The 27,679-nt window shown below is 40.6% G+C and overlaps 1 protein-coding gene across 2 annotated transcripts in view; it reads left to right on the top strand.

Moving 5' to 3' along the window:
• Window positions 1-27,679, top strand: part of mllt3 (MLLT3 super elongation complex subunit) — a 56,420-nt gene that overhangs the window by 20,970 nt on the left and 7,771 nt on the right. For both annotated transcript variants that reach the window (XM_074661926.1, XM_074661925.1), the window contains exons 3-8: window positions 6,929-7,011; window positions 7,117-7,260; window positions 10,862-10,900; window positions 13,847-13,975; window positions 18,711-19,286; window positions 27,132-27,201. In XM_074661926.1, coding sequence (XP_074518027.1) covers window positions 6,929-7,011; window positions 7,117-7,260; window positions 10,862-10,900; window positions 13,847-13,975; window positions 18,711-19,286; window positions 27,132-27,201 — 1,041 coding nt within the window. The remainder of the gene's footprint in view (window positions 1-6,928; window positions 7,012-7,116; window positions 7,261-10,861; window positions 10,901-13,846; window positions 13,976-18,710; window positions 19,287-27,131; window positions 27,202-27,679) is intronic.

Here is a 27,679-nt window from a genome sequence, read left to right as displayed (position 1 = left end):
TCTTTGGACGCACCATCTTCGGACCTTACACTCTGCAACCCCAATTTTTTTGGCTTCCTGACAGCTGTTTAATGTCACTCCTGCATTGACCATTATTATCTTAACATCAGCATCATAGCTCTGCCTCAGTTGTCTTTCCCAACTTTTGGTCCACTTTGCTCTGGACAATCACCGCTCCTTCTCCCATCTCCTGTCCATAGTTCTTGTCACAAAAAGCTGCCACTGCAATCATGAAGGGGCTGTTAGCATGTGTCAATGGTTAGTCCCGCTTTTCAGGTTATTTTCAACAAAAAGGCCCTTGTCTTATATTCAGGCCAATACAGTAGAATGTTTATCTGCACACACTGTGCATGGGTGATTTTTTTTGTTTGTTTTATTTGCCACAGGTGGTTTAAAAGAGAGGTCTTAAATGTGTGGTCAACATGTTTCAGAGCTTTCACCACCCCGCAGTAACCACCTGTTGGCTGTCTGGTGCAGTGAGCTTAAACTTGGATGTTTCTTCATTCTGGTCTTTAATCTTGACCCCGTTTGAGTTCTGGGGTCTTGTTGTTAGCTGATTAGCGCAAGGTCGTTTGGGTCAGCAGAGTTCCTGCTGGACGCAGGGGAAAACTGTAGTGTGAGGTTGTTTTTAAGGGACTGTGCTCAGTCATCCAGAGACGCCATCCCTACTGAGCTGCTAATCACCACCCGCCATTGTTAGAGAAGCTCAGATCAAGAACGCTCAGTGTTTTTGAAGACTGCTGCATCGTCATATGATCGTGGATTACTTTGTGGACTCCTTTAGTGAACTTAGTGTACTTCAAAAGGTGTTTGGAGTGGTTGCTTCAGTGGTCAGTCTTGAGGCTGTGTAAAACAAGCTCAAACTCAAGAATAAGAGAGTTAAAAAAAAGCTACCTGGCTTCACTTCACAGTAAGTCAACACTTCGAAGTAGCTTAGTTTGTTTTTTTTTGTTTTTTTTTAATCAGGATTCCCATGATGTTTATGGTTGACAAGGTTTTCGTTGGTTTCCAAATAATCTACACAGGTTTCCTTTGTTTTTAAAAGGTCATTGAGGTTTCCCTCCTTTTCAATTCTAGCGAGATAATGGCAAAACAAAAAACAATCAATAAACACAAAAAAAATGAAGTCACAGGATATCTATGATGAAATGCTGTGCTCTGCATTTCAACAAACCAAATCAGTTGCAACTTAAATCACAGTGTCTGAAAACCAAAGTCCTCAACAATTCAAGGGTGGGACTGATCATTAACTTTTGAGTTTGTTTGAGACTATCTGAGTACACTCTACCACACACAGTGACAGAAAATGCAAGAAGGAAGAGAGGATAAATTTATCTATAAGAACTGACAAAAATGGGGAAAACAATTGGAAATGTACTATTTTATATGGAGGGAATGTTGTTGGAAAAGCTTGGTAAGGTATTTTTGTAACAACCTCACAGGGAGCTTACTATGATGCAAATATCCTAAAATGTAGGAGGTTTTTGGGACTGCCCTGCCCACAGTGTGACCTTTTTGAACATGTCATTCCTCCTGAGATTCAGATGTTTGTCAAAGTTTGTCAGAGAGAGACAAATATTTTTCTGAAAAAGACCATCTAAGAAATGGATGGATGGACATTTCATTGAATATTTACTGTATGGAAAAGACTACAGTGTTTGTCAATCGATAGTTGAAACAATTCACTGCACCCTGGAAAAGTTGTGTTTGTTCAAAACTTCTTATAAGCCTGTTTTTATGTTTACTGCATATTGGTTTTGATGTTAACAGAAGACTACTCCCTAACTGTACATAATTTGTTAGTTTTTTGTATTTTAGGACATTATTTTTGTACCTAGTGGGGGTGGGCAATACTGACTGGGAATTTTGTTATCGACCCAATACCAAGTAAATACAGGGCTAGTATCGCCGATACCAATACCGATACTTTTTACTTGAACTGTAATGATCATTAAATAATTTTGTGATTTTGCCTTGAGTTGGTTGATCATGATTATGATTAGTGTAAAACACAGTACAAAGATTTTAGGCAATACAGATGCTTCTTTTTTTACTAACCACAACAATGGAACAACATTTTAACTCTATAAAAGTAATAAAATAATTATTCTACCACCACAATTGTTCAGGAAAAGGAAATCACAAGTGCAAAATAACAAAAAGTTCCCTCCCATTTGCTCAGAAAAGCGGCAAGTAAAGTAAATTGCTGGACGACACAAGAGAAACTGCAGTATTGATCTCATTGCGCTAGTATCGATCCAATACCAATACTCATCTCAGTATTGATACTACCGATATTTAGATCGATACACCCACCCCTAGTACCTAGGTTAACCTTTAAGACAATGGTTTTGTAGCACGTGAATACAGGGATGATGAGTGCGCAAAAAATGCAAAAAATATATATATATATTAAAGAGCATGTCATGAGTTTGGTGCCAGGAAGTGATTGATATTTAGTCAAGTCTGACATAAACCCAGAGTCTTCTGGCCTGGTTTGCTGAGTGTGCCTAAGGTAAGCAGAGCTAGCTCCAGCAGTATTCAGTCCTCCTCACAGGTTAATATCCTTGTATCTGTACTGGTTCCTCATTTTTCTGGTGGGTTGTCACAGTTGACATACAACTTTATCTCCATTAATTTATCAACATACTGACAAACCTTGATACTCTACTATATGATGTCTGTGACTGTTTATATCCAGGTCATAGAGCTTTAGAGCACCAGAGCCTGACAATGACCAGCGACTTTACTGAATACTGCCTACAGAACTGTGTAAACTCATAGTAACTGCTGTGTTATATGAATATCATAAAATGCTTGTTCTTCATAGTAAATATAACAATTAGGAATCAGTGATGAATTATTTCATAACTTAAGATAAGAATTTTTTAAGGAGCTCCAAAGTGTTAGATATTTAGAACAAAGGATGAACTTGCCTGTATCCTCAGCTGGTTAACGCCCACGCTTTTCCCTCCCTTTACCCAGCTCGCACAGACAGTCGCCGCCTTAACGGCTGGCATGAACCAAACATCTGATGCTGAGCTGAATGGCTCCATTAGGAAGACGACAGATTAACAGTAAATCAGCGGAAACACCGCGACAAGCCTGACTGAGGAAATTCTTATTTCCAGTCTTGTCTTTTGTTTTACGCTCAGGTCTGCGGCCCGGTTGGCCTCATTACAAACCAGTCTGTGTAGAAAGGGCAAATACAGAGTGACTGGCATTGTTCTGTGATTGGCATGAGGGTTTGAACCATGGCCGTGTTAATAAACCACGCAGCTCTGGCCCTCTTTGAACGCCTCACAGACCACTGGCAAGTTTTCCGTCACAGGTCAGTGGTCGCTTTGTGCGTCTGTGGCTCACAGACGCTCCTTCAGATAATATTAACCTTTTCAACCTGAACTGGTGAACCCCTGGCCCAGATGCTCCTCAGACTTAACCTTCATGGTAGCTGGGTTTGTCTCGTGTCTTTATCCTGCATTCTAACCCCAACAGCTGCTATTTTCAATTAATAGAGAGGGAAGTATCACATTTTGATCATCCCCAAGTTTTTCTTCAGAAATCTGAAACACTGCTTCTTTTTGCTTCAGTAGATTGGTTATATTCATTTTCTTGTAAAAGGAGAAAGTCAATAGTTTATAAGGATTTTGTAGTAGATTTTCCTTAAAGGTCGGTGCATCACAGGCATCAAGTGGTTTATTCTTGGTATCGAAAATTATTTAGTTAATTGAACATTAACTCTTCAAAAGTGTTGTGCAAACGCACCGTCCTCTGAGTTGTTAATGATTCCAGCTCTCATGCTGTGATGATGATGATGATGATGATGATGAGTCTCAGGGGACGTTCACACCTGGCATCAACATTTCTCCTGGGTGATCAGATCATACACCAACATTCATCTGCAATGAGTCCCCAGTGGTTTGAGACTCAGCGTATCCCCCATTCATTTCTGCTCTCAGTTTTCTGAGTCTGGAGTTTTCAGATAAATGTTTGTCTGCAGTGAAAATGTCTCATCATGACTTCACGTCTGCTCACTCCTCCATGAAAATAAGAAAATACTCCAACACGTGTACAGAGCTTATGTGTTTTGAGTGTGAATTTGTCTTTCCGTGTCAGCTGTTTGGCCTATCTCCCGCTCCTCCTCGGTTTATTTAAAGCTTTATTTAAAGGTGAGCTGCTGAATGGGCTCTTTTAGCCCGCTGTAATTGAACCTGACCCTCCTGCACAATTAACTCTAACCCACAATATTTGCTCACTGGTCTTGGGTTTTCGATGGCCTGGCCCCAGCGGTGAGGTCGACCTCGGCGTAGTCAGCCGAGCCATCAATCACCGCAGCTCCCTGGAGGGGGCGGGGCCCCAACAGGAAATAAGAGTGAGAGGGGATGGTTAGATCTGTGCCAAAAACTGGTCAGAGCAGCAGCGTCTCACAGGGTTTCAAAGATCTCGCTGGAGGCTGGGTTGTCAGTTCTCTGGTTAGAAAGCCAGAAAGCTTTTCTTTCCTCTGAGGTTTCCTCTGTGTTCCCAGTGTGGTTCTCCAGGAGTCCACTGGGTCCACTTATACCATCAGATACGTCCTGAAAACCTGTCAAGAACTGGAGGTTGACTCATTTTTTAGTCTTGTTTTTTAGTCATTATATCATAATCAACTATACTTAGGAGCTTTTTAAATAATCACTTCATTGTTTTCAGACTGCTGTGTCATTTTTTCTGCTTTTAAACTGTTTAATTAATTTCTTTAATGTAACTTGTGATATGATATAATGAAAATAGACATGCACCAATTGATGGGTGCCCATTTCCTTATATGGGGGATCAGAGATTGGCCCATCCTTACATATTAAACTGATCTTATATATCTCCGAGAAGGTCTGACAGCCAGCCTTGGTTGCTTTTGCTCTGAGACCTAAAACTCAGGACACTTTATTGGTTGTTTAAGTAAAAACATAAAGATTTTATTGTTCAATGATTTTCAATAAAATAAGATTGGAACATTAAAGATATATACTGTCAGTTATAAAAAATAAAAATTAGTATTGGCCCTAATTGGTATTGGCAAGTCAGGCTTTTTGAAGATCGGTGATGGGCCAGAAAGTTATAAAAAAAAACTAAAAAAACTTCAACATGGAACTTCTTTAAAATCAAAGGGCTACAAAAACAGAAAGCAAAACCTGCAGATCAGAGATTTTCAACTCAAAAGCAGCTCTAAGAAATGAATATTATACCTTACACTTAATCTTCTGATATATCTGTTTTTAGAGCTGAAGACCGTTTTGTTTGTTTTTTAACCTTAAATGTATAATATAGGGTCATACGGTCTGACATTCATAAAAGGTGAACATAAATTTGAGGTGGTTGAGAGATCCTATCAGGAGCTAAATCTAAGAAGAGCTGCCAAATGGTGTGAAACCTCACCACCTATGTATTTAGTAAAGATGGGCAGTAGCCTCTAAAAACAATTTAAATAAATTGTCACTTCCCCTCCTGCTAGGGGCCACGCTCTTTGTGCAGGTTCTCTGTGGTTATATAAAAATTGTTTTTCCCTGTTTTTTTTTTTTGTTTTTTTTAATTATTGTTTTATTATTATTATTATCTCTGAAAAGGGCGTCAGTTAATTTCCCCTGTTTCTGAATCACACAGTATTGCGTCAGTTTTTCTGTTACTTGGCATTTATGATTTCTTCTTCTTTTGTTTTTAATTGGCACTCAGCAAACAGATTTCAGTCACCATTTGTAAGCAGCATTTAACTCAGGCCTTAGAGGAAAATATTGAAAAACAAATGTTTTTGAAAGTAGAAAAATAATTGCATGAACTAGCTGAATTTTTATGTATTTTGTAGGCTCATAAATCCATCCTCAGAATCCTAACCTAGAGAACAGAAGGCCAACATGCCGGTTTCGCTGGAGCCACACCAAGAAATAAACGGAGAATGCTCCAGAAAATTTACCAAATGTCTTGGAGAAAGTCCCAAAAAGGGTGTCATGAAAGTGCAAAACTTTGGGGATGACCAAAACATGTTCAGATTTAGACTGAAGCATGGTGGAGAAGGATTTTATCCTGAAACATATCAAGGAGGAGACGATTCTCTGTGTAATTGATTATTCTGCAAAGTTTTGGGGCCTCATGTACCTGAAAACTCGGATGTAAGGATGTGGTTTTTTTCACAGTCTGTTCGAGTTGTGCTAGCTTTAATAACAAAAATGAGAACAACATGCTGAAAATATGTGCGATAAAGCAGCTAAAACCATCAAAGTGAATCAACTTTTTTCTTGATTAATTTACAAATTTAACTTTTAGTTCAAAGAGCTCACCATTTCAGTTTCACATTCATCATGACCAGCGTCAAGTTGAAATGATCTTGAGTCTCGGCCCTCTTTCATCCATCCTCCTCTCAGATCTCCTCATTCAGGACTTTAATTGGTGCTTTCTGCAGCCTCCTCTGGGAGAGCGTCTGACAAACACACACACACACACACACACCTCCAGGGGTGGAACACCTGAGCTCTCATGGAGATTGTTTGTCTTTAAAGGCCCATGAGGATGATTGAGTCAGGGAGGACTCGTCACCTCTAAAGATAAAGAGTTTAAAAACAGAAACAACCTTTACATCACTCATTGTGAAGCCATAAAGCTTCCAAGGCGGAAATAAATCTTTGTGAGATCTGATGAAGATGGAGCTGCAGGTTTTAGAGGTTCAGGCAGAAATGAGAAATGTATTTCAGAGTTTGCAGAATGTGAGGGATTTATTAATGGTTTGTAGAAATGTCCTCACAGCAAAGATTCCTCTGTTTGCTCTGCTGTGCCTGGATCAGACCGGCTGCTTTGGTTTTCTGTGAAATTGAATGTTTTAAACCATCTTTGTGTTGTGTTAGTCACCTTGTGTTGAAGGTTGACAGCCTCTCTTTAACCACTCATTTCTCTTTCACTGCAGTGTGCAAGGACCCGCCGTACAAAGTGGAGGAGTCTGGATACGCAGGCTTCATCCTGCCTATTGAAGTTTACTTCAAAAACAAGGTACATTAAACACCGCCACTCCACAGCAAACCCAACCCAGTGTTGTTGTAACACACTGACTGTTCTCCCTTTTCTCCTCTGGGTGCATCTCCACTTTCTCATCAGGAAGAACCTAAGAAAGTTCGCTTTGATTACGACCTGTTCCTTCACCTGGAGGGCCACCCGCCTGTCAATCACCTGCGCTGTGAGAAGCTCACCTTTAACAACCCCACAGAGGAGTTTCGTAGGAAGCTGCTGAAAGCCGGAGGGGTGAGAGTTTGTGGGGGGAGGGGCTGTGTGAGTGACATTTCTCAATGTGACGCAGCTGAAAATCTTTTCTTTGCACACAGACGGAGTTAAGTGCTGCAGAATCACTCAAGTAAACACTCACTTAGAGATCTGTTCAAACTGAAACCTGATCTTAACTGTTTTTGCGGTCCCAAACTGCTGTCTGGTTCCAATCCAGCTCCAATTATTTCATATTGAGAAATATCCAATACGGGGCCCCTGATCCAAGATTTGGCTAAAAAAGGGCTGCACATAATTTGTATTGTTTGTTTGCATTATAGATTCATATATTTGATTATTGACAAAGTGTAACAGTCATTACAGACTCATCATAGCATTCAAGAGGTGTGTTATTTCCTGGACTTGTCTGTCTTTGGATCTGGGGCCTACCACTAGAGCGCAGAAGATCCCAAAGCTAGCATTGGGGTTGTAAATGCTACGTTACTGACGTTTGAGCAGCTAAATGTGTCTAAGGTAGGACAGTTGACGTAAATGATCAATTTTCGTTTTCGATCAGATAAAAAAGTACTGTTTCAAATTTCAAGGACAGCAACAAATAACAACATAACTGAAATATTTAGTGCAAATTTAGACAAATTTAAAGATGTAAAAAAAAAAAGGACTAATTTTATGCCAGGAATTTACCGGATTGTCTCTGACCGTGTGCCCTCTCATCTATCAACCCACACTTGCTGTGTGTTCAGTCCAGCACAGGGCAGGGCATCCAGACAGCCAGAGTCAGGGATGGAGGAAGTCCCATGATTCCCACCACAATGATGGGGTCGTTCCTGTTGGACTGTAAAACCTCAAACCGCTGACTCCTGGCCTGGCTCCGCTCATTATGTTGGTTTGTTGTTGTATGATCTGGTTTTGACACGGTTTGTTTTATTTTGGAAGTCACTGGCCCTTTTTGAGGTGGTTTTCATGCACAACTTCCTGTCCTGCTCTATCTGCTTTTTGTAAACTGACGTGACACAGCGCTGGCATCCAGCAAAAATACCAGTTGCGTATCTGCTGCAACCTGCTGGAATAGGGACTCAGCTGGACGGTGTAGATCCAGTGTGAGTTGACTAGGGATGGAACGGTTTACGGAAAAAACCTGATGAGCTCAATTTCCCTAACTTGGTTTGTGTTTTTCTTATTTCTTCATTTTACAGCTCAGTTTAAAGTAAGATGAGCAACATGAGGCAAAGGATACAACGGAACAGTTGTGTGGAAGCATATGTGCTGATTACATGACGAGCGGAGAAGGCAGAGAGTCAGAGGGTGTACCTGTGGCGTTGAGTTATTCTGTCGTCTGCGAGCACAGATTAGATTTCAGACCCCTCTGGCGAGTTTTTTTTAAAGACGACAATTTTTGCGACTTTTCTGGAGTTTGGAGTCTGATCTTGAAGCGTGTTTTGATCGATCGCCTGAATAAGCTGCATGTGCTATCGTGAGCCCCTCCCCTATCCAAAACACAGACAGTCCTTCTCACACACAGCAAATGAAATCACCAAGTGTTTGTCTCATTATGGTCACTTCTGCAGTCCCCAGCCCAAATAAAGGAGGAAGGTTGATATTTAGACATAAAAACAAGAATGGACAGAAGAAAATTAATATGTAGTTTTAAACATGTTTATGATGATGGGTAAAAATATTGATGCTTGATGCATTGAAATATTTCCTCGCCCAATTCAATATCAATTCTGCTAATCGTCTGAATTGATTAATCTCCTGGCAAGTGAGGGGGACTGTACGTGTTATTCACATTGTATGGACAAAGGCCACCAGAGACCAAACAATAAAAAAATGGCAGCCAAAGCAGCAGCAACAGCATAAAGCCAGATCCTGTGGCTTTAAAGTCTGACGTTTGGGTTGTTTTATTGCTCCAAAACGTGAGGTGACATACTACATATGTTCACACAGGGCATGGAAATTGATAATCGAATCAGTTAAATCAATATCGAATCAAATCAAATCGCAACCTAGAGAATCAAAATCGAAATCAGATCGAATCTTGAGGTTTTTAGCAGTACCCAGCCATATTTATGATGTTGTGTTTTACCTGCTTTCTGTCTCTCCCACCTTATTTCTCTCTCCTAGAGAGTCCATGACAATGACATGCAACTTTATTGAAAAGCAAATTAGACAGCAGCGTCATTTAGTGACTTTTAGTGACTTCTGGAACAGATAATAGTTACTTGAAGTTGAAACTAGCAATGTCTCATTCAGCTTTAATGATGTTTGAAATGGGAAACAGCCTCATTCTTTCAGGTTTTTCATAACTATACATGACAGAATTGATTAAAAATAATCTGTTTATAGTGAATTATTGTATTATATGGTATAAATAAAGGTGTTAAAAACAAAAATGTACACCAAATCAAACCAAAAAATGTTAACACAAAACTATGATAGGAGCCAAACTGTGGATTTTGTGAATGGTTCCATCCCTAATAATAAACATGCACATCTCTAACTGCAACTTGGTTCAAGCCTTACTTTTGATTATTTTTTAGCCTTAAACTATTTATTTTATTCATTTGACAAAAAATAAGGAAAAGCTTGATTTTGTGTTGAGGAGCTGGGGGTGCACTCAGAAAACACAAAAACATGTAGAATGAGGCTCTGACTGATAAATGTGAATTTTCTGCAACAAGTGAACTGGACAGAAAAAATATATATGAGACTCCCAGTGCCCGGTTTTCAGAAAACTTCTTCTCACTGAGAAAAAACAGCATGTCCACGTGGCGGGGTGTCAGTCAGGAGTGCTATCAGGTCAGGGCTGCAGAAAATATCTGCTCAGTGGGAACTAAGTGGCTGGTCTGCAGAGATATTGGGATGCCAGTCTAGAAAAAGTCTCTGCATTAACTATCCCCCACTTTTCAACCTCTGTGTCTTTGGTAGAGGGAGCCTCTGTTTGTTCCTTCCCCTGAATAAGAGTTATTGCAAAGATGTGTCGTTCAGCATGATCCTAACAATCCCTGACTGAATACTCCATGAATCACTAACCTTCATGGTTCAGAACGGTGATGTTTGTCTCATGGATTATTTTATCTAATGCTCTGATTAAAATATTAACCCTGATATCACTTCTTCACATCAGCTCAGGACATCCTTAGTTTCTTGTTTGTCATCAGTGCAGTCAGCACGTTGGCCGGCGTCCAGCAGACCCCTGCAGTCTGCAGGTTTTATGACTCCGGCTAAGAGCTCTCTATTTACTTTACCCTGCACCCCTTTCTCCAGCTCAGAGGGACGGGCTTCACTGTTTACACAGACCTCGTCTAAACTCGTGTTTTCTATTGTTGCAGAGAGTCGCTTTAATAAAACATCATTCTGTATTTTTTTTACTCAGTTCAAAGGTACTTTATCATGCCTCCTTTCACAAAAAAGGACATAAGTTAAATAAGTATTTAACGCTTTCGAGTGAATACTGGAGCAGCTTTAGTCCTTATTTTGGTGTCTTTTTGTGTTTCTATGCACAGAGCTTTGCCTGTTTTGTTGTAAATAAATTAGCTTTCATTTGTCAAGCTTCTGAACCTCCAGACTGAATCTGTTTATGAAAACTTTCTCCCTCTCTTCTCTTCCTTCTCTTTTACAGCAACGTGATCCTCACAGACGAAGCTCAGAAGACTCAAAAGTAAGATTTCCTTCCTGCTCTAAAGGTCATGGATGAAATGAGTTTTTCTAAAGATAACCAAACATTCAGACACCTCCCTGTAAACTACTTTTCCTGTAATGTCACCAGCACTTTGTCCTGGCTGAAGACTCTGAGTCGAGTGTCTTAGCACTCCAGCGGGGACTCTCTGAAGCAGCTGTGTTGTCTTTTCTTGTATATTCTGGCCGTCACTCTCGCCCCGCAATGACTGCAGAGTTTTCCAGCAAAAACAGGCTGAGGCCGAGGGTTGGAGTGTGTGATGGACGTTTGCACTAACACATTAATCTTCAGTTTTTCTTGAGTCTAATAACAGGCCTCTTTCTGTCTGTTCTCATGTAGTTTTTGCACGCGATTTAAAACTATATTTAATCTGTGTTGGTCTCAAACTGGCTGCCTCAGACTATAAGAGGAGAAGATCTTCACTTTGCATTACTGCTGTTCGTGTGATCACAGGATTTATTAATCCTTTCATAAAGGCTGAAGACTAAAAACTCTGTCTGGCATCATGACATTATGCAGGCTCTAACTGCTTCATTAATGTCACCTCCATCAGAAACCGTCTAATTTACGGAAGACGTCCTTATTTCAGTTGAAGTCTGGCGGTCTTCAGCTTGAAGAATCCAAAATAAAGAGCTCTTTTTTAATAAAAGTGTTGAAAGGAGTTGGAACAACTATCGGAGATGATGCTTTGTCAGGTCTGTCAGCAAGATGAGAAGCAGTTTTTCACATTTTCATTTTTTTAGCCCACATTTTCAAAATTGGAGCTTGGATATGCAATTTACCCCTCACATCTGAAAGTCAGGAAGACCGATCATTCAGAAATTTCTGCACAAGTTGGAACATTCAGCTCCCTGAATCCACATCACTGTGTTAGCATGCCCTCTGCTCTGCACTCTTTGTTATTCATTAAACAACAATACAATACAGATTTAGTCTTCACTATGAGCAAAAAGCTCTTACATACCACCATATCAAGACATATATGTTCTCCTGTTTCTCCACATCTGCAGCTTGGAATGCATGGAGCTGTACTGGTGGAGCAAAGTTGTGTCACCTCTGATCCACGTCTAGATTCAGTGACAGAGGTGGAAGAAATCTGTGTTGTGTGGTGTCTGAGCTGACCGGGCAGATCAATGCTGCGTATACATGCACTCCCATCATCAAGCCATGCCTCTCACGCTTCTTCAGCCCCATAATGCAATGTGTGATCACACATTAAGACGGCAAATATAACACCTTCAGGGTGTGTGGTGTGTAGAGCCTTGTCCCAGCACTACCATAGACTCCCAGTAAGAGCCTTAAAGGGATAGTTCAGTTTTTTTGAAGTGGGGTTGTATGAGCTCTATGTGACCACTAAGGACACTAGATACAGTAGAAAGTTGTCTCCTCTCCCTCAGTAAGACACAAACTGTAATCGATGGTGACGAGGAAATAGGCGCTAACAGGGAAATACCTTACCAGATTCTAAGGCTATTTCCTCTGTCTACAAGAACTAAAATCAAAAAGTAATACCACAGTTTAAGAGTACGATACATAAAATATTTTTTAAGTGCATTAAGTCTTCGGAAATATAAACATTTATTAACATCCGTGGATGTTTCCTCTGTATTCCTCTCAGTCTCCATCTGTTGCAGCTCTTCTTCTGTGTGCTCCGGTTCATACAGGTATCCTTTTGGTTCCAAAGTGAATGAAACTTCATCGTCACTGTCATAGTCACTCATTTTGAATTTCCTACGCTGCCTCACAATCCTTAGAGTACAAACAAAAGAAATACGATACTTGATCAAAATTTCACGAGGCTACAACCGGCGCCCGAAGCATAGCTTGTTTACATTCCCTACAACTGAAAGGAGGAGGGGGGACGGAGCGCACTAGCACTGTGCGGAAGGATACATGACCAGTTAGTTAGGTCCGGATAAATGTTTATATTTCCGAAGACTTAATGCACTTAAAAAATATTTTATGTAGCGTACTCTTAAACTGTGGTATTCCTTTTTGATTTTAGTTCTTGTAGGCAGAGAAAATAGCCTTTGAATTTGGTACCGTCTCTCCCTGTTAGCGCCTATTTCCTCGTCACTATCGATTAAAGTTTGTGTCTTACAGAGGGAGAGGAGACAACTTTCTACTGTATCTAATGTCTTTAGTGGTCACATAGAGCTCATACAACCCCACTTCAAAAAAACTGAACTGTCCCTTTAAGATTCCCTGTTTGGAGTCTTGAAATAAAAAAAAAAACTTTTGGTAGTTTTCCATTAAAGGAAAATGTAAATCAAGAACTTTCCAATCAAAAACAAACAACAACAAAATATCTGTTTAATATCATCCAGCTGTCTGTATTTTTCTCATTTGCGTACCAAAATTCTGAAACTTATAATACTACATGATATGATAAAACATTTTCAGAGTTAACGTCCAGCAAATGCCGGCAGATTCTCAGTTTGATAGTAAATATCAGAGGACAATCTGCCTCATGTTGGTTGAATGTTTGTCCAAAACTGTTGTGCAAATAATAAAGACAATGCTGCAGCTCTTTCTCCTGGGGCTCTGTCAAAGCTTTGCAGCCACACAAACATATGATGATGCACACATATCCTCACACAGGAGCCACTCTCAGCTACCTTGGTAGCAAATTTATTTATTTTACCCTAAGGTAGACTTTTTTTAATCATCATGTAAAATGTTATCTTCTTCATCATTTTGTCAGTAAAAATACACTTGGCCCTCTTCACAGCACCTTGGCTGCTGATCTAAACAGTTATTTCTGGCTCTGGATGTGACGCTCCTTGTTCCTGCATGCACCTCCACCGGCTGATGTAAATTACCCAGCCTGGTTTTTGAAGCTTTGATTAAAAAGTTGTACACTGAAATGAATGAGTCCCTCACTCTGAGTCCTCTGATGGTTGTGGTTTGTTGTCATTTCTCTGGCAGGTGATGGTGATGCAGGAAGGCTCCACCTCCCTGTTCGGCCAGCACATGAAGCTGCCCAGCCTCCCCAACAGCTCGCTCACATCCACTTTCCCCGACCCAAAGAAGAGCAAGAGCTTCCACGGGTCAAAGGTTAGTGATGTTTCCAGGTACAGCCTGGAGCTAAAAACACTCCTCCTCACAGCCCCACCCTGCTCCGAAACTTTTCACCCTCCAGACTTTCCAGGCCTTTAATCCCTCGCATATTTGGCAGCTTCAAAGACGTCCAATATATTTAAACTCAGGGATTTCAAAGACATCCAACTCTGGCTTAAGCAAACTATATCTTGGCTGTAGCTCAGCCATAAGTGCTCCTCAGACTCTGCGACGTGCTGTGAATCTTTGACTACCTGTGGGTTTGAAGAGGTTTATATTTTACCCTCATTTAAAACTTTGTTTGATTGAAGTTTTTCTCAAAAACAAGCAAAAAGTTAAAGTCCTCAGTACTACATGTAATCTTCAAAACATTATCTAGTGCCACAGTACGTCATGTGTGTCAATAATCAGGCATGTTGTTTCCATTAAGTGTTATTTTTAGTCCCTTTAAATAGTGTCATTTAAGAGCCGCGTTAGGAGAGGCCCTTTCACATGGAAACAGTTTCCAGTCTAAACACAGAGTGTGTGATGAATTACTTCTGGAGCAGGAGGTCCCTCCTCCTCCCTCCCTCTCTCCCTCCCTCCTTTTTTCTCTCTCCCTCATATGCTCTGAGTTATGGCTCTTGTATTACAACAAATCAGATGTATCTGAGATAAATCTTTACTATCGTAAAGGTCCCGACTCAGGATGTGCCTCACTGTTTGCAGCCCATATATTAAAAAACAAAAACATTAATCCACTCGAACACTCCCAAAACTGTTAGGGTTCTACAGTCTACTCCTGCAGATATGTTTTAGTATGAATAATAGCAAAAAAAACCTCTTTTATATAATTTGCAAACATATATAATCTGATTCTGCAAACTATGAAACCTCTGACTGACAGTCTGAGGTTTTGTGCGTTTTCAAACAGAGCAGATTTAAATCAGCACACTGTGTTTTAATGGTGAGCCGTAGCTGGTGACCCCTGGGTAGTGCGGTGTGTTGAGGTAACGTAAACCTTAACCTTCTGAGACCCCAGCCTTTGTCTGGTGTGTATTTTTTATTTCCCCTTGCTGTGTGGGAAAAGACCTAACAGTGCTCATCTACCGACTCTAACCTCACCCAGCAGAGCTAACGTAACCTCACTCTTCACTTTACTGAAAGAGACCACTGCAGAATAACTGCTGCACGTGGGCTGCTCTCAGTTTAGCTTTTTCCTGCTCTTCTGTCCGTTTCCTTTTGGCCCCAGTGTCCACCATCACTTCAAAATTAAACCAAGAAATCATTTTCAGCAGAGAAAAACACAGATCTCCTCTCCAACTGCTAAACTCTGATGGTGTAAATGAATTTGTCCTGAACAACCTGAACAGGGAAACTGAGGAAAAGCATTTAGCAATAACGTATTTCGGTGCTGATAATCTCATTTTATGTTATGGATTATGAAGTAAGACTTTTTCAAGATGATTTATAAAGTCCTCCGTCTCTGGTGCTATGCTTTCAGTGCAGTAATGTGACATTAAAATGCACTTTAAGTGGTCAAAGACTAAAGAAAGATATATTACACAGATTGCTGTTTGAGAGAGACATTTTGAATCTCTTCTAATGTTAAATAGTATCTTTTAAATAAACAGTAAAATGGAAATGTGTTGGCATGCCATGGTGATATTTATTAATTTGAGAGCATCCTTAAACTCATTCTCAATGGTTTTTCTGAGGCTTTCCAAAACTATTACTTATTTAGGCCAGATGCCACATGTAGGTCATTTCAGGCAGTGTTATCTTTTTGTAAGACATATGACGAGGGCTTGACATCAAGGTTATAATAGTTTTGGATTTGTCATTATAGTTTAGTATTAGTTTGAATTTTTTTTCCCATTACAGTTTGGTTTTAATTAGTTTTAGAGCGGGCATTCTAGTTTTTATTTAGTTTTTATTTTTGTTTTCTTTTATAGTTTTTACTAGTTTGAGTTAACTGCAATGTATTTTAAATTTTAGTTTTCCTTTTTAGTTTCGGTTTACTTAACTATTATAACCTTGCTTGACATCAACACTGGCCAACCGGCCAAATGCTGGTGGATTTCGGCAGTGGCTGGTAACACCGCCGCTCCCACTGGCGGGTTGAATTTTATCTCAAACATGGAGCAGAGAGACAAGCTAAAAGATGACTCTAATGATGAAAGCTCTGAGGAAATTTAATTTACCTCTCCTTCATTTTCATTCTCATGAAAAGAGAAATGATTTTCTGATTACAAGCATTAATAAATATTTAAGCAGGCAGTGTCTCTTGGTACGTTTTTATCAGCTCAATTAATCCCCTTTACCATTTTATTACAAGCAATAACAAACTACTATTTTAATTACTATGTCTTAATAGACTGCATATTTTCATATGGAAGGAGCACAATGTTACACACAACTTTATCAGAGCTGAATACCTGATTAAGGACCTGTGGATTTTAACATTGATGTAGTCTTGTTTTGAGTGTGAATAGGGGTCATTTACATTTAAAGAGGTTGTAAATCTTTTTAAAGTAAACTTTAGCATGTTATCGTCGGCTTTAATCATATTGAACATGATTATCCAACAACAAATTGTGGCCAGTGAAAATACTGAGTGGCTAGTAACTCAGGGATACCACTAGCCACAGTGGCTGGTGAGCAAAAAAGTTAATGTCAAGCCCTGCATATGACTGATGAAATTCACTATGATTCACTGAAATAAACATGGAGGGAGAGGAAGTTTTTCTTTCTTTTTTTATGACCAGCTTTTTGACAACAAAGACAATTGAACCGTCTGAAATGACCTACACGCTGCATCTGGTCTTAAAGAGTTAAACTTGTAATGTTGATAGACTTGGTCAAAAAATTGTTTTAAATTGTCTAAGAAAACCTTAGCCCTGCCGTATTTATGCAGGATTTTAACTTTCAGATACCACAACCAAGGTACTTCCTCCAGGAATGCAGATGATATGACACGCTCAGTCTTAGCTCTCTGTCCCATCGGTGATTTACTCCAACTTGGGTCACCTGCTAACCATGCCAATGTCACGGTGCTGAAAGGTTTGTTAAAAGTGCCACTTTAGTGATCTCCTCTACGCTGACGGCGGTGCAGGCCTCGGTCTGTCCCCTCCAGAGCACTAAAGCTGGTTTTATGTTGGGAGGAGCGCGCTGCAGTTCAGAACGAGCTGGCAGCTTTACATCCCGAGGTCAGAGGTCGCCTGCAGATAGACGAAATGAAAGGTTTTAAAGGTGCTTGGGCAGAGTAGTAACACACCCTGTCGTCTAGACTGCTTTAATGGGTTTACTGCAGTGATGAAATATTGACGAGGGGGCTGAAGGTGAGACCGGGGGACAAATGGCCCCTGTTGTTTGGAAGAATGCATTTCCTCTTTTCTCCACGTTGCACTTCGCTCCACTTTGAAGGTGTGTGTCTGTGGAAAAGGCTCCTTCACCGCACTGAACAGCACTGCCCAAAAGAAGTCCTGAGCTTGCTCTTTAAGCTGTACATGGACCCTTTTGGCCCCCTTTCAAGAAGAGACCTCTGTCTTATAGGTGGTAATGCCAAACTGCAGGGTGGCACACAGGTTTTCTCCGAAGGTGGAGGATTAATCTCTGTTTTAGCGGGCTGCCTGGCTTTTTGCTCACTTTGTTTTTGGCCCCATGCATTGTAGAAGTTGTAGAAAAACAAACCTGGAAAACCAAGCAGGGGAGGATGCAAAAAAATGTTTTAACAAACACTTGGAAATAATAGGATATAAAATTAGCCACTTGTTCTTCGCCAAAAGTTTTATCAGGTTTCCCAATTTTTTTTACATCCTTGCAAATCCAGGCGACAGTATTTACCTGTAGCTGAGGAGTCCTTGCCTTAAAAGTTTGCAAAGTCATTTAAATAGCAATCTTTTAAAAAAAAAAAAATCTTGGTCTTTTTGCCGTCTTTGGGGTCTAGATGATAGAAAGGAGCAAAAAGTTTGGGAACTCTTCCAGCAGTGTCCCATCCAGTCGCTACAACACACACTGCAAGTGTACTGCAGTGTAAACCTAATGTTCAAAGCAAGTTTACATGATTTTATTCAGGCCAAATCAGTTAAATTTCCCTATGTACTGAACCAGAAGCACAAGCGCTGATCACAGCCTGGTCACCTGCTTCCACGCAGTCAGAAAAATGTTTTGTTTTTCAAAGATTTTGGTCGTAAGTGGAGCCACCAGCTGATTCCTCCATCCTACATTTCAGATTTTGATGGCGTGTCAGAGAAGATGATTATTTCTCTTCAACTACGGAGCAGAAGTTATGTAATTCAACCTGTTGGTTTTTAAAGGAAACTTTGGATTTTGTCTTTGCTCTTCCTGAATTTAACTATAGACTATAAAACTTTGACATAATCTCTTTGTTGTGTAACAATAAATTTAGAGATATCAAGGGGTGGACAATAAGATTAACTTGCTCTTTTTGTCACTGGAGTCTTGAGGTTTAAAGATGGGAAATTCATTGCCTTTTTCTGTCTTCAGATGCTTCTATTTTTTCTGGTGTTATTGGATTGCTTACTGCAGGAGTCAGCTGATGCAGGTCCAAACATTTTTTCAGTCAAAACGGGGAAGAACATTGAACCCATGTTTAAAAAGTAGAGTAATAACCTTTATCTGGCCCTGGTGGCGCTCTTTCATCATGATATAGATTTACCAAAGCTTTAACCTGTTTTGCGGTCTCAGGTTTCCATGGCTTGTGTTCTCATCTGTTGTCTCGACTCCACAGGATGGTTCCAAAGGAGGAGGCCCTGCCCTTCTCACCACCGCCACAACCACCACCAGCACCAACAGCAGCAGCTTCTCCAAACTCCACAAACCCTCCAAGGACCACAAAGAAAAACCTCCAAAAGACTTGAAAGAGCCCAAAAGTGCCTTCAGAGACTCTGGCTGGGAATCCAGCAAAGCCCCCAAAGAACCCTCCAGGAAACCCAAAGAGAACCAGCCGCTTAGAGATATCAACCCTAAGATGGGCTTCAAGGAACCCAAGTCCATGTCCAAGGAGCACAGGACTGAAGGGATGACCCACGGGTCAGGGCTAAACAAGCGTCTGTCCTCCACAGGCGCTGACGATCACATGACCAAAAAGCGTAAAAAGGGATTTGTGGATTCATCAGGGAAGCCGATGTCAGACGCTCAACATTTGGATAAGAAACTCTTAAAGGATAGATCGCAGATCCGAGTCAGTAAATCGAGACCAGAGGGCGAGGACACTGACCGGAGGAAGAGTTCAGCCCTGCCGCCATTCCAGGAACTTGTGGACCCCAACGACTCAGATATGGAGGACCAGTCCAACAAATCAGATGTAAGTAGAGCCGACATTTCAACTTTATAACGTTAAACACGTGATGAATGTTATTTTAACCAGGATATAAATTATCCTAAATCTGTCTTAAAAGGGAATTTAAGGTTTTTCAGTGCAGCCTCAGAAAGAGTTGTTGCTTGCATGCTGAGGCCAGAAAAACTCGGAGCTACGTTGTTTTGAATCAGTGGGAACAGGCCCTGAGAGGCTGATGCATGTAACAGATACGATCATCACAATGAAGGTTTGGGAAGCAGCTGCTTAGGTCCAGCACAGTCCAGCATGGTGGACTAGTGCTTTCAAACCACATTACTGGCAACGGTTGAGGAGGAAGGGGTTGCTGAAAGGTATCCGATTCTCTCAAGGCTTGGAGGGGGGAGGGTTTGTTAGTGGACAGGCCTTCCTCAGCGTGGAAACGGCTATAAAATTAAACAACCAACAGAGAGAGAGTCCTCTTTAATGGTGGTCTGCTGGACTCTGGGGGGCTGGGTGGAGGAACTGCATGAAGGGGTGGGCGCCAATAAACCGAGTGGGAGTTCAGCTGCGTTCATTTGGGTGGCCCAACAGGAGGTGGATGGACACAAGTTTGTTTCTTTAATAGAGAGAAATGATGAAGCAGCGATCTTTATATTTAAAAACAGATGTGAGAAGTGTTTGTCAGTAGGAGTTTGATAAGAAACTGTATTCCTGCAGTGGCTCCTTTCATGAATAGCTGGGGTTGCCTGGTCCACGATCACTTGGTGCAGAACCTCCCCATAAAGAAGAGCTGTTTTGAAGCCAAATAGTCGACGAGAAAGATTTATGGTTTTACAACACCTGAGGAGAAAGAAGAGCTGCTGTGGTGAATAGCAGAGAGTGCCCCTTTAATCCTTTTAGCTTTTCAAAGAAGAAAAGGGTGAAGAAAGGTCTGAGTCCCAGAGCTCTGAGCTGTTTTCTTTTATGTGATTTCGTTCTTTTCTCCGAGTCGTGTATAAAGCGTGGCTCTTTATGTGCGTGTCTCTGTCGGGGCAGCTTGTTTAGCAGGGGGAGTTATTACCTTCACTAGCAGGACCTGTGTTTTTGTCAGCGCTTTATGTAAATGCCTTTTAAGTTTTCCCATGCAGAGGCTGGGGGTCGGGCTGGTTGTTAAAGGCGATGTGGGGTGACAAATGCCAGGTGTTTGATTCTCCCCCGGTGGCCGACACACAGCCCAGCTCTCGTTTTTTTTTTTTTTTTCTCATGTGACCGCGTGTTTGATCTCGGTCTGTTCCACTGAGCGCCGGGCCAGAAACAGCACAGAGGAGGAAATGTGGAGTAGGTGATGACATGAAGGGAAAGCAGGCTGGCGTGTTAGCATGAGAACCTGGTGGTTAGCACGCTGGATGTGGGCACAGGCTGAGTGATGTGTCACCTGCACACGTCGGGGGAGACGAAGCTCTGCTGACATGTTTTTATAAGACTGGTGGTGTGTTATTGTACGAAGGTGATTGAGTTACAACTCTCTGCAGCAGAGATGACTTTAAAACCCGTCTCTTGGTTTGACTTGACAGTTTTTTCTCTAGCTGGCATGTGGCCAAGCATGCTTTCATAGTCTTAGTAACTGTGAATGCAGGGATTTATCAGTTTCTTTGCTTTGGTTGTTTTCATAGACTAATGTGAAAAAGACATCAAAGTAGAAGATGTATGCAGTTAAGACATCAGTAAATTTGTTTCTCCTAATGATCTGTTTACTCTTTCTTCATATGAATTTGTGTTTGAATATTTTCTCTGACTGGGAGTTTAGAAATTGCTCCAGTAGCTGGCAGCAGCTAGTGGCTGTTGCCCTTGCAAGTTGACACCATTTTACTGGTCAATCAAATCTGTCATTGATATTTTTATGATTGAACGCCCAGGTTGATATCTCCTGCCACCGTGCTATCATAAGATAATCATCCATCCATCCCACAGTGGAAGATTTACAGTGTTACAGCAACAGAGTGGATTGTGCAAACATTACAGTGAGAATATACACCCACTGGCCACTTTATTAGGTACACCTTGCTAGTACCAGGTTGGACCCCCATTTGCTTTCAGAACTGCCTTAATCCTTGGTGGCATAGCTTCAACAAAGTACTGGAAACATTCCTCAGAGAGTTTGGTCCATATTGACATGATAGCGTCACACAGTTGCTGCAGATTTGTCGGCTGAACATCCATAATGAGAATCTCCTGTTCCACCACAACCCAAAGGTGCTCTATTGGATTGAGATCTGGGGACTGTAGAGGACATTTGAGATCAGGGAAGTCATTGTCGTGTTGAAGAAACCAGTCTGAGATGATTCCAGCTTTATGACATGGAGTGTTATCCTGCTGGAAGTAGCCATCAGAAGATGGGTACACTGTGCTCATAAAGGGATTGGACATGGTCAGCAACAATACTCAGGTAGGCTGTGGACTTTACACCATGCTCAGTTGGTACTAAGGGGCCCAAAGTGAGCCAAGAAAATATCCCCCACACCATCACACCACCACCAGCAGCCTGAACTGTTGATACAAGGCAGGATGGATCCATGCTTTCATGTTGTTGATGCCAAATTCTGACCCTACCATCTGAATGTGGAGCAGAAATCCAGACTCATCAGACCAGCCAACGTTTTTCCAATCTTCTATTGTCCAGTTTTGGTGTTGCTGTGTGAATTGTAGCCTCAGTTTCCTGTTCTTAGCTGACAGGAGGGTCACCCGGTGTGGTCTTCTGCTGCTGTTGCCCATCTGCCTCAAGGTTGGACGTGTTGTGTGTTCAGAGATGCTCTTCTGCAGACCTCGGTTGTAACCAGTGGTTATTTGAGTTACTGTTGCCTTTCTATCAGCTCCAACCAGTCTGTCCATTCTCCTCTGACCTCTGGCATCAACAAGGCGTTTTGGCCCACAGAACTGCTGCTCACTGGATATTTTCTCTTTTTGGGACCATTCTCCATAAACCCTAGAGATGGTTGTGAGTTAAAATCCCAGTAGATCAGCAGTTTCTGAAATTCTCAGACCAGCCTGTCTGGCACCAACAGTCATGCCACGTTCAAAGTCCCTTAAAATCACCTTTCTTCCCCATTCTGATGCTCAGTTTGAACTGCAGCAGATCCTCTACATGCCTAAATGCCTTGAGTTGCTGCCATGTGATTGGCTGATTAGAAATTTGCTTTAACAAGTAGTTGGACAGGTGTGTCTAGCAAAGTGGCTGCTAAGTGTATAATATAAATTAGTATAATAAATTTAACAAAAGAAACATGTTCAGAACAGCAACTAAACAGGTAAAACATACTGTATGTTGATGAACCTCAGAATTTTACTGAAAACTATCTTAGCAATGAGAACAAACTGTTCTTTTATTCATTTTCTAAATTGTAGCTTGTGCCGTCACCTGTCTTAAATTTAGAATATCACCTGCAGAGACGCACTTGTTGTCCCCTAATTTCTCTTATGACAGATTTAAGGTTTTAAAGTAGAAATGTTTTCCTGATGAAGGGCCTCCGACTATTCAGGACGTGGCTCCTTGTAGCTTGCGTGCTTTGTGTTGTGGTGGCGCCTCAGAATATTTTCTGTAGCAGCAGCTTCGACAGTTTGGTTTTGAATGAGCTGCACAGCTACAGCATTTTCTAAAACTGCCACTATGAAATACTTATCAGTCCATTTTTCATTGAAGCTGAGCTTTTCTGATTCAGCTTTCTGCTTTGATCACATAAATTTGGAAGGCAGATTAATACATCAAATAATGATAAATTACTTGGAAAACATTATTTATTTTATTTATTACATAAATCTGGCCCTCACAATATCTTCCAAAAAAAATTAGTCCTAGGACAAATGTAGTTGATGACACCTGGTGTATGAACAGGACTAATAAGATCATTAAGAAGGAGTAAGATAAATGAAAATAAATATTTTCACTATTTGATTTTAGAGGGTTGCATCGAATGATAAAGCTCTGCTAACTGGATTTAAGTTGTCAACATATTGTAGCGCGGACTGGTTTTTCAATGTGTTGATCTTAGGGATGGGTACCTTTCACATTTGAAATGATACGGTACTGATGCTCGGTACCTGGCAGTACCGTCACTCAACGGTTCTTTTTTGTGTTTATGTGGTAAAAAATATCAATTCGTTTAATAATCAAGTACAATTTTTTTTTATTGAACATATTTATTCTTCAATATATAACCTGTTAATGCTGTGTTCATGTCCAGCATGGAAAATCACCTACTCTTCCACTCCCTCACAGTCACAAGGATGCTTTTAGGTACCTAAACATGGTACCGTTTGATTTTACTTGAATCAGTACTTGGTACTTTTGACTGAATTTAGTTAGTACCTTTAAAAGGACCTAATTCGGTACCCATCCCTGATTGATCTATAAGTGGAGCTATAGTTGTCTGTGGGCTGTGTCTGCTTGAACTGACATACAAACACTCCATCACAGACACAATGAGCCAGCACAGGTATGAGGACGTTTACCTGCAGTGTCTGTGATGTGGTGTTAGTCGTGTTCGAAAAATAGGCTCAATTGACTGCAATCTTAGTTTTTTTTCCTCCTCTTTGTGCTCATCAGTTTGATATTTAAGTTTCAGTTTGAGTGTCCAGAACATTTCAAGTAAATACACCAAATTGAATATGTCCATAAAAATGTCTCATTTTGTTAATGAGTCTTGAATTTTTTTTGGAGTGTCTCACAGCAAAAGAGGAAGGATTTTGCTTTTTACTCTTCATTAACACCAGACTTTGTTGACTCCACCTCTCAGCACACAGGAGCTAGCTTCTAGTGTATGTGGTTCAAACTTGTTTCAGCTGTCAGGTCAAGATATTTAGAGCTATTCTGAAACCCAACAATCATTTAGTCCCTAAATATAGAAATAGTTTTCTTTTGGAAACAGTTTGAAAACATAACCTTTGTGGTCTATAAACAACATTCAGTCATAGAGTTTTACATCCTACACAAAATGTGGATGTTATTGGCATTACCATTATCTGTTTTTGATGCAAACTGAGAAAAGACATCATGGCTTTCCATACTACTTCAGGGGAAATTTTACTGCGTGTGTAGAAAAAAACAGTGCAAACTAAGAATTCCAAGTTTATGAAAAGTCTTCTGTAATTTCAGTGAAATGTGAGGCTGTCAGAAGAAGTTCACTGGCCTAACGTCAGTAAGAGAAAAAGTGACAATGAGCTTAAAAGTTAGTGTTTTCTTCGAGTTATAAACCACAACATGTCAGAATAAAAGCGCTGGCTTTGTTTGTCTTCAGTGTCACACACTAAAAAGCTTCTTCACATTAAAATAACTTTGTTTGGACAACCCCCGCTGGATTAGACAAGCAAACTGAGCAGGCTTTGGTCAGTTTGTTGGCATTTCTTTCTCTTTCCTTGCTCTAACTGTGCCAAGAGTTAAGAGATGAAGCCAGATAGATGCCAACAAACTCCGTCTAAAGGCTGTTTATTGTCTTTGAAGAGGGCAGCTTTGGTGGCTTTGAGTGAAGCGGGACAAAAGGCCTGAAAGGAGCGGTGGTGAGATTTATGGCAGTGTGAAGAAGCTGTCCCATAAACCAACAGACCAGCTGTGTGCTGTTTGTTGGCAGGAGGTGACGACCATTGAAGTCGCTCTGCCTTTTGTCCTCACATCTCACTGTTTCTCTCATGTTTCTTCTCAGCGCTGTTTTCTCTGTCAGCTCTGGTTAAAGTTAAAGTTTGAAAACCAACATCTGAGTGTGTTTGAACTTCCTTTAGTCTGGAACAGCGACACATTTAAAGTTAAGTCCCTTTAGAGCTGCAGGAGAAAGGACTTTTGGTAAATGTTTACCAAACTTAGCTCTCTTAAAGAAGATGACCCTTTTGTTTTAAATAATAATAATAATATCCTTTATTTAACCAGGTAAAAAACTCATTGAGATTTAAAACCTCTTTTTTTAAGAGTGACCTGGCCAAGACGGCAGCACAATAGAAAAGAAAACAAATTGCAGTCACAGATACACACACTATATACAAACAACAATAGGAATGTATAATTACACAGTGCAGTCACAAGAACCAATTGAGCTTATTTCTCTGTCTTTTATAACTGTTTTAAATTCCCCTAAAGTTACAAGATGTGTCAATTTTAAGTCCTTCTGCACATCATTCCAGGCAGACGGGGCAGAAAATGTAAAAGCTGTTTTGCCCAGTTCAGTTCTTACTCTCGGGACATGCAGCAGTATGGTGTCCTGAGAGCGCAGGCCATATTGGCTGAGGTTTCTACTCATGTGTGAATACAGGTTTGTAGGAAGAAGTCCAAGAATAGATTTATAAATAAAAATCAGCCAATGTGAGCATCTGCGAGCGTACAGAGAGGGACAATGTGCAATAGCATATAGGGAACAGTGATGAACTTGATAGTTGCAACCAGTAACAAAACGCAGGGCACAGTGATATACAGTATCTAATTTCTTTAAAAACTGATTAGAAGCATTCATAAAAAGCAGGTCTCCATAGTCCAACAAGGGTATAAATGTTGTGGTGATCAAATGTTTTCTGACTTTTAGAGAAAAACATAACTCATTTCTAAACAAGAAACCCAATTTAAGTTTCAGCTTAGTGGCAAGTTTATCAATGTGCAATGTAAAAGATAGATTGTCATCAAGAAGAATGCCTGGAAGGTGGGGAGGGAGCTGCTTTCCATTTGAAAATAGCATGGTCTTTGAGTTATCTGCATTCAGCACTGATTTAAGCTGAGTCAGGCGCGATCGAACAGTGTCAAAGGCTGACTGGAGGGATTCGAGGGATTTCAAAACTGAGGGAGATGAACAATATATTACAGTATCGTCAGCATAGCAGTGGGACACAGTATTAAAGAGTTCATCACAAAGATTATTTACATAAATTGTAAACAGCAGTGGCCCTAATATAGAGCCTTGAGGAACACCCTTTAAAACAGGGAGAAAAGAGGAAAATGACCCAGCGGCATGGACACACTGCGTTCTATCTGATAAATAATCTGAGAACCAATTAACAGTCTGGCTAGATAAGCCAATCTTGTAAAGTCTATCTGCCAGGATAACATGGTTGACTGTGTCAAATGCCTTTGACAAGTCTATAAAGAGAGCTGCGCAATATTTTCGACCATCTAGTGCCTCTATGATGTCATTCACCACTTTAACAGCAGCGGTTATTGTACTGTGCTGTTTACGAAAACCTGACTGATATTGTGAGAGGAATCCATGTGCATCTAAAAAACTCTTAAGTTGTTCAGCAACCAATTTTTCTAAAACTTTAGAAAGAACACACAATTTAGAGATCGGCCGATAGTTGTTGACTATGAAGGAAGGATTACCACCTTTCGGGATCTTATTTTCAGAAAGAGTAAGATTCATGCCAGTATGCATGCCACAGATAAGAGTTTCATGTGTGTCTTACATCCAGGTACCCCTACTATTACCTTTAACCTCCTGCTGCTTTTACCTAAGTACAGTTTATTGACCCTTTTTTAACAATGTGTATTCATACATAAGAAAAACAAATCTTTTAGTGTGGGCCTGCTTTAAAAAGATGGGTTCAAAGTAAATACAGTGAATCTGTGTCTCTGCATCTCTCTCCCATCCCTCCTCCTGGAGTGAACAGTTTCCTGTAGAAGCAGAAAAATGCAGCTCATGCTCATTAACTAACTACCTGACAGTTGGAGCACTACAGATCTCAGGAATGTGTGCTGAGGAAACTGAAAAGCGCCGGGAGCTCTGTCCATCCTCACACCTGTGCACACCTGGGATCACTGCAGAGAGGACACGGGCTGATGGATTAGTAGTGGCTAAATGTTTAAATGACTGAAGCATATTTCGTGTGTAATTTTCTTTAAATGTCTTTTTTTCTGCTCCTTTCTAGTCCGAGCAGCCCAGTCCGGCCAGTTCTAGCTCCAGTTCAGGATTTGCTCCGACACACCACAAACGACAAGGTAAACATCTACAGCATGCATACACAACCTTACACTTTCTGTTTTGATTATTTTTATCCAGATTCAGGGCACTTCAGGGCAGGCCTTTGTTCTGCAAGAGTATCTGAGTCTCCAAAGAAAATAACAGCTTTAAAACTTGTAGTGTATGATTTTTAACAGAAAATACACTTATGCCTGCAGTATTGGTTTAGTGTGCTTTAAACTCAAGGTTTAAGTGGTACAAAAAGCAGTATCAGAGCCTACTTCAAGAGAATATTGATGGGTTGCTTTCACATTTCGAGACATTTTGTTCTGCACTTTCTCCACTAAATCCTTTTGATCTGTTTGGGGTTTTGTAATTTCTGATATTCTGCAGCCAAATCTGAAACCAAAACTTGGAGAAAAATAAGAAAGCTTCAGAATCATCAAAATGATGTGAACTAAAACTGACATTTAACAAGGTGTTAATTTAACATATCTTATGTTGGTTTATTAAGAG

Source organism: Halichoeres trimaculatus, unplaced genomic scaffold (genome assembly GCF_033239565.1).
Source record: "Halichoeres trimaculatus isolate MK-OKI-2021-1 unplaced genomic scaffold, fHalTri1.1 fHalTri1_scaffold_22, whole genome shotgun sequence".
Lineage (NCBI taxonomy): Eukaryota > Metazoa > Chordata > Actinopteri > Labriformes > Labridae > Halichoeres > Halichoeres trimaculatus.
The sequence above is the reverse complement of the archived record's forward strand: the minus strand, read 5'-3'. Positions and strand labels throughout refer to the sequence as shown.